Source organism: Sapajus apella, unplaced genomic scaffold (assembly GCF_009761245.1).
Source record: "Sapajus apella isolate SASKATOON/1434 unplaced genomic scaffold, GSC_monkey_1.0 scaffold126, whole genome shotgun sequence".
NCBI classification, from domain to species: domain Eukaryota; kingdom Metazoa; phylum Chordata; class Mammalia; order Primates; family Cebidae; genus Sapajus; species Sapajus apella.
In genome coordinates, this window is record NW_022437066.1 from 2,880,743 (window position 1) to 2,888,003 (window position 7,261).

The window sequence follows — 7,261 nt, forward strand, 5'->3', positions numbered from 1 at the left end:
GGGACCACAGGTGTGAGCCACGGCGCCCGGCCCTGCTTTCTCAGTGCCTGCCGGCATCACCTGGTTTTACATCTGCATCCGGATCATTATCACCAACATCTGTAGCAAAAGCAAGTTCCTAACTCTGAACATAAGTGGGGTTTTCCAGGTGGGATATGGACTATAAGAGCGGTCAGAGCCTTCACAGACAATTACAATGTTAGAAAACTTCCAAGCATCAGCTGTCACGATTCAGAAAACAGGACAGACAAACCTTCTCCCCTACAAGCATCCAACCCCAGTAGCATCCCAGCTCCGCAGTCAGGCCAGCCCCTCCAGGTGGGGATGGCGGCCGCTCAGGGGTGGTGAGAGGGGAGGCCGGGGAGGAAGACAAACGCACCAGGCTTTGCCCCGCCCCACCTGTCTTCCTGGAAGGAGGGAGTGTGCCAGAGGCAGTGCCCCCCATGCTTTAAATATGAGATTGTGTTGAAATGGTGGAAATGGTGAAGGAGGGAGGCAAAGAGATCAGAAATCCACGGGGAGACAGCTGGGTGCATCCCTTCCATCAGACCCGCTCCAGATAAAGCCTAGAGGATCTCACATTTCAAAGGCCCTTTCTCAGTCAGCCCAGGGCAGAGCTGGGTTGTTTGTTTTTAAGTGTTTATTTTCTAAGCGACCTGCGAACCTCTGAAGAAAAGGAGGCTGGGTGAGCCACGCCCCTGACTGCGGGGCTGCCCGTTCTGGCAGCCAGAGGTGGGTTAGCAAATCACCAAGGGACAGCAAAGCCCAGACAGCTTCCCTCCTCCAGCGAGAGCCTTTGGAGGGTGCTCGCTTTGGAGGGAGGCGGTATACCCATGCTGCCGGCGTCCACGGCCGGGTCTGGGGTCCTGGGGCCGCATGGGGCTGGGCCTCACCCACAGACGGGCAGCTACCCTCACCTCCCCATTTTTTAAAGGGGCTCGAACAGTAAAACCCAACCCCCCAGATAAAGGCAAATATGGTGCCTGTTTCTCTCTTTTCTGAGGTTTCACCCGGGGGGGAAAAGCCTGGGAAAAAAGAACATGGCCTCTTTCCTAAATCAAAAGGAACATGAGTCTCCATCAGCCATGAAAGGAATGGCAAATGAAATACAAATGAGATGTCATTAAAACAAAAAAGGCCTAATGGATTCTCTTCCTGAAGCAGATGCAAGGACCAGAAAAGTCAGGGCTGGTTTTCGGCTCCAGAGAAATGGACTCAGGGCACCAGCCCAGCCGACTGGGGCCAGGGAGGGGGCCTTGAAGGGATCTGCGACCGTGTCATGGTACACCATCATCCTCAGGTCACTCCCCAGCCCATGATCTACGACTCTGGATCTGCACAGAGGCCTGGGTCCCTCCCGAAAGTCTTCCGGGAACAAACGCCCCCAGGCACCAAGCTGCCCAGTCCACAGACCTCGGAGGGTGGGCGTGGCTGGCACCCATGCCCAGGGCCCACCAGGTGGCCGAGTGCACCCTTGCCCAAATGTCCCCCTGTGAGATAAGGGAACACTCACCCGGTTATCGCCTTCGGGGGCGAGAGGGTCTGTCATCCACGATCCGAACCTCGAGCCAGAGGTCTTGACTGTCACAGGGTCACTGATGCCCGTCAACTTCCCGCAAGCTGGAAAAGAGCACACAGGTCAGGAGGGGGAGGGCAGGGGCCCCAGCCCGCGGTGGCCACCCGGACCTCGACCGCTCAGAGCGCACCTTCCTCCTCTTGCCCTCTGGGTCTGGGGTGCTGTGGAAAGCTGCTCACACCCTTGTTTTCACAGACTATACCCCTAGTGTCGGAGAAGCCACCTCCTCCCCAAAACAGAGCAGCTGTGGCCAGGATGGCAGGGAAGAGCCATGGGCAGGTGGCTGCCCTCCTGGGCTTCACCCCTCCTCAAAGGGCCTGCTGGACCCATGGCCTGGGGGTGGGGGTGCCGGAGCAGCACCTCTAGGAGAGGGGATCAGGTTTGCCAAGACTCAGTTTTCTTCTCGTAGAAATGGGACCAGCAGCAGCTCCACCTCCAAGGGCATTAGTGGTCACACAGCCCAGGCACAGCCCAGCCTGCTTAGGGCAGTAAGACCTAGCACGAGACACTCCACCCAGGCAGGCCCTGTCCCACGATGGAGCAGCAACGCCACCAGCTGCCCCGGAACTGACCAGGACCAAGGCCATCGCCGCCTTCCCGCAGGTGAGGACCAGGTGCTTCTGTCTGTGGGAGGAGCCCAGGCTGGAGTGTCGGGATTCCAAGCACCAGGGTGGATGGGACCCTGGATGTGACGTCAACAGCCCTCCCGCCTCACAGAGGGCCGTGGAGGTGAAGACGGACACACCTCGGCCACCTGGTCATTTGGGCTGAAGCTGGAGCCCCCTACATCCCGAGGGCTCCGGACGGCTTCCACACCCATTGCTCGGGAACTCCTCCTCCTACCCGGAACCCGGCGTGTCTGCACGGCCACGCAGCTCTTCCAGAACGCACGCGCCTCAGCCACCCTCTGAAGGGCCAGATGCTCCTGATTCTAACAGACCCTGGATGGGAAGTCGGTGGCTTCCCTGCGGAGGGCAGAGGAAGGTCCCCTCCGCCGCAAGCCCCCTGCACCCTGCCCTTCCCAGCCAAGCCTGCCAGTGACCTCCTAGGTCTTGTGGCACCCTCGGTGGGGTCGCACGGGCACATGTACACAGTGGTCTGCAGAATTCAGAGGCCATGCGTGTGTGTGGGGAAGACTGTGGGTGAGTGTGCCCGGACCTCGGCTCAGCCAGGATAATCCTGTAGGCAAGCAGGGAGGGGCGGGCTCCAGGCTGGCCCCAGGGAGACGAGGCCAGGCCACTCCCATGCTCAGGGAAGGTCTCGGGGTGCCTCCCACTCTCTCCCAACCTGAAGTGGCAAGTGTGCCTGCTAGTAACATCACATGAGACCAGAAAGATGGACCCTCCCAGCCCCACCTGGTGTGGAGGTATCTCTGATTTTGTGGGTTTGCAGGAGAGTGTGCATTCGGGTAACAGGGGCTTTCTGAGAGACGAAGAGCCCGCTGCCCGCAGAATAAGACCGGGTTTGCCCTCAAATTCCCATCGAGTCAGGCTGCACTGCCCCAAGGCTCCGGCAGCCTGAGAAAAGAAATGTCACAGCCCTCTGCCTCCCCCCTGCTCCGTGCTTATTCCCCCGTCCCCACTTTCAAGAGGAGCTATGAGCTTTCCCACGTCTACACTGTCCCCTCATGGCGGGAGGCTTCCCGGCAGTGGGGCTGGGTGAGAGGCTGCCAGGGTCTGCTCAGCCACGGTCCACACGGACTCTGGGCCAGGACCATGCTCCCCATCTGTGGGAGGAGAAGAGGCGGAGGAAAGGGATGGAGAGGAGATGGCCACGGCTGACCGGAGTCCACAGGGACGAGAAATAAGATGGGGGCTCTGGGAAGTCTCACCAGAGGCTCCCCTGCCAGGAGACCCGGCCCAGCTTTTCACCCCTGTGCAACTCGGGGGTGGGGGTGGGGGGCTCAGGGCGGCTTCACTAAGGCTCTGGTACCTGGAGGAGCAGGGGGTGGGAGGCAGGAGCCATGGCTGGGCTCACCCCTCACCGTCTGGCTGCTGCGGGTCCCTGGACTTTGGGGGAGATAGTAGCTCTCTTGGCACTGGGTGCCGGGAGAAGCCCTCCACAGCCCCCTCCAGCCCTCCCTGCTGTCCCCTAAGACAGCGTTGTGGCCCTGGGAATGCCCCGGGAGGGCCCCCCACGCCGAGGTTCTGTTAGTTGTCCTGAAGGAGAAGCCTAGAGGGGCGGTGGCCCCATGCTGGGCTGTCACTCGGGCTCTGGCCACTTCACCCTCCTTAGTCAACACACGGGGCTTTCCGTGATGCTGACCCACCTGAACGCCCAGTCCCATACCTACAGCAGGCTGCTCCTGGCCGGATGACCTACCAGGAGACCAGGTGTCTGCCCTCCACCTTGCGGGCAGCCGGCAGAGGCCAGAGACGGCAGGTCAGCGCCGGGCTCCGCTCTGCCGCCTTGCCCGAGCCCCGCCCTGCTGGCCACGCAACACTGCTTCAGCTGTCCCTCTACCTGCATGCCAGCCCCAGCCCCGCCTCCCCACCCATCTTCACTGGCTTGCCCCAAACTGACGCCTCTGCCTTAAAGACATGTCCCTCCTTCACTCCGCCCACCTGGCCTGCGTGGAGCCCCACCCTCCGTCCCACCATACATCTCCTGGGGCTGCCACGGAATGTCTGGGTCTTACTGCCCACGGGAAGAAGTTTCCTGTACTCACCCTGTCTCCCCCAAAACTCAGCCTGGGCATTTGTACAGAATGAATGAGTGAATTGCTCATTGCTCAGAAAAGCCTCCTCAGTCTAAGGCTTCACTCTGCACCTCAGTGGCAGGAACAGTCGGGGTGGGGGGAGGGTGACTCTTCCCTGGGGGATGCTCTGTTCTCCCTCTGCCCATCTGCAGATGGGGTAATAACCACAGTGCCCCCTTGGAAGGCTGCTGTGAGAATTAGGGCAGGGACCACCAGAGGGCTTCCGGGGCAGCACCTGCCACAGAGTCAGAGCCCCACACAGGTCAGGAGGCATCGTGGAGCTTCAGACTGAGGACGTGCAGAAAAGGTGAGTCCAGGTTGGATGGTCTTCATCCCGCCCACCCTGGACCTCGCAGGTCTGCTCTCCAGAGGACGGCTCTGCCCCAGGCTCACCTGCCTGGGCCAGGGGCTCCCTCCTCCCTCTCCCACTGGCTCAGGGCTGAGCATCACCCTCTCCAGCTCCCTCTTTTAAAGGCAAAAGTGACCCCTTGAAATGAGCCTTAAAATCCTGGCTTCGCGAGGGCAGGGAGGGCGGGGCTGGATCTGCACCCAGCTCTTCCAACTGCTGGCTGCAGGCACAGCTCCCAGGGCCCCTGGGGCTGGAGGCCACCTGCCCTCCTTGAGTCAGGGAGTTATTTTTGGTTCTCCATCTAGACCGCTTCTGCCAAGACCTCAGGAACTGACAGGATCTAAAAAAGCCCACGGCAGAGCCTCGGCAGAATCTTGGCACATCCAGTCCAGGAGAGCGCCCCTCTCTAGTCACGAGCACTCAGGGTGCACCCACAAGGAGGGGAGAGGAGGGGAGAGGCAGGAGGGCTGGCTGGGCTTCCTGCACCACTGGAGGCTCAGAAAATGGCCCAAACGGGCTCCATCTCCCAGGAAGGCCTGGGCAGGGAGGGCCGGCATGCTCAGCTGGAGGGACTGGACCTTGAGGGCCCAGGATGGGCTCAGAAGGCAGGGCGCTGTGCAAGGCAGGGGTGATGTGTAAGGCCGGGAGCCTGGACAAGCCAATGCCTCTGCGGATGAGACGATCTGCCTCCTGCTATTCCCAGAAGGAGGCCACTTCTGAGCAGCAGCCTGAGCGATCTCAGAACAGGCCCGGGGAGAAGCCCACCGAGGACCTCAGTTTGGAGACAGGGTTCTCAGGCAACCCTGAGACCCCGGCCAGGAGGCTGAGTGCCCGAAGCGGGCTGACTGGGTTCCTGGCCTGCCGGCGTCCTCTCAGCCTGTCCTCCTTGGTCCCAGCTTTTACTGCCTGCAATCCAGGAAGACAAGCTGGACACCAAGCACCATGTCCTAACCACATCTGTAAAGCTGGGAACTTGGACAAACCAATGTCCAAGATGCAGATGAAGGAAGCTGCGGACCACGCAGCATCCCCGCCAGGCCTCGAGATCACACCCAGGGCCTGGAGTGGGCGGCCACTGAGAAAAGGGTCACGGCAGACCCTCCTCCTCTCACGGCAGGGAAGGGCGGGCCTCCAGGACACTCTCACTGCCTGTCACCTGGAGAACTTCCTGGGAGGGGCCCTGGTCACCCGGACCCCACTCAGTCCGGGCTTCTGACCACACTTTAGATTTCGGCTCATTTCCTGCCCCGTCATTCTAGCGGGTTTTCCTTCAGAATCCACTGGCAAGGGCTTAACTCTGCATCCTTGGACGCACCACGTGTGCTGGCGACAGTGGCTGTCTAGCTCCATTCAGGGCCCAGGGCTGGGGAGACAGCTGCTCTCTCTGCCTGGCAGACCCTTTCTTGCATCTCAGGGTCAGGGAACAAGTGGGAGCCTTCAGACTCATCTCCCCCAGGACAGAGTGTAGGGTATGATGCCACAGCCAAGCGCTACGTCCTGACCATGAGCTGAGCTGGGACAGGGGCCTGCAGCTGGACTTGCGTGAACCTAGATGCCCAGGCAGGCCCAGCTCCCGGCCACTGGCAGGGGAGTCTGAAGCCAGAGCTGGTGGGCTTTGATAAGCTGTGTTCAATGGAACAAAGAGACCCCAACTGACCCTGAAGCCTGGACTGTCTGTGCTTATGGGTGTCTGAGGGCTTCCTTCTTACCCTTTGAGGGGGAAAAAGAAACAAAAGAAGGCTTTGGCAGCAGACTTCCAGGGTGGTATATCTGGGAGGAACCCTTAAAATCAGCTGCCCCCTTATTTATAGAGAGGACCACAGAGGCCTGAGGCCAACAGGCACAGGGCACGGCCCGAGAGGATCATGGGTAGAGCGGCACCCTGCATGGACCCTTGTGCTTCTGGCTTTGCTCAGCTTCGTTGCTGGGGCATCCGACTCTGCAGGCTCCCCCCGACAGGGAGCCCCACACCCAGAGGATGAGGCCAGGGGTACGGGGCAGCTCTGCCTCTCCCCTTACCTGGCAACAAGTCTTGCTCCAGGGGAAGTGAGAAACTGCCTCCCTTCCAGAGGATGCCTGAGAGGAGAGGTTCAGATTCAAGTTTCCAGCTGGGCCATTGGGAAAATCGTATAATGCATTAAAAGAAGGAAACGCATTAATATAATGCATTAAAAGAAGGAAATGCATTAACATAACGCATTAAAAGAATTGGAAGCAGAAAGCCAACGGAGCCCCAGTCCTTGTTTTCTGTGTTTCTGAATAAGTTCTGGGGTCAGGAATTGTCACAGCAACAGTGACTAGAAGAAGGGAGAAGCAAGGAGGGAGCCGACTGGAAAGACTTCGGGAGAGCCTCTCCCCCAGCCTTTCCCGAGGAAGGGCGCCTGGACCCTGCTCACTAGACCATGGATCCTGCAATCAGGCCTCACAGTGCCAGGTGCAGCAGGCACACCAAGAAACATGGGGTCCGGGACAGGGGGGAAAACTGCCCACTGCAGATGCCATGTCTCACGGAAGCCCTGCCCTCCTGGGATGTGCCCACTACTGGATGCCGTGTCTCACAGAAGTCCTGCCCACCTGGGACGTGCCCACTACTGGATGCCGTGTCTGTCAGAAGCCATGCCCACCTGGGACGTGCCCA

The 7,261-nt window shown here is 60.0% G+C and overlaps 1 protein-coding gene across 1 annotated transcript in view; it reads right to left on the bottom strand.

Annotated features, from left to right (window-relative positions):
• The window catches only part of OLFM1 (olfactomedin 1), a 32,018-nt gene that overhangs the window by 10,953 nt on the left and 13,804 nt on the right, over positions 1-7,261 (bottom strand). Inside the window, exon 5 of the mRNA XM_032261939.1 lies at positions 1,514-1,620. Within this exon, the coding sequence (XP_032117830.1) occupies positions 1,514-1,620 (107 nt within the window). The remainder of the gene's footprint in view (positions 1-1,513; positions 1,621-7,261) is intronic.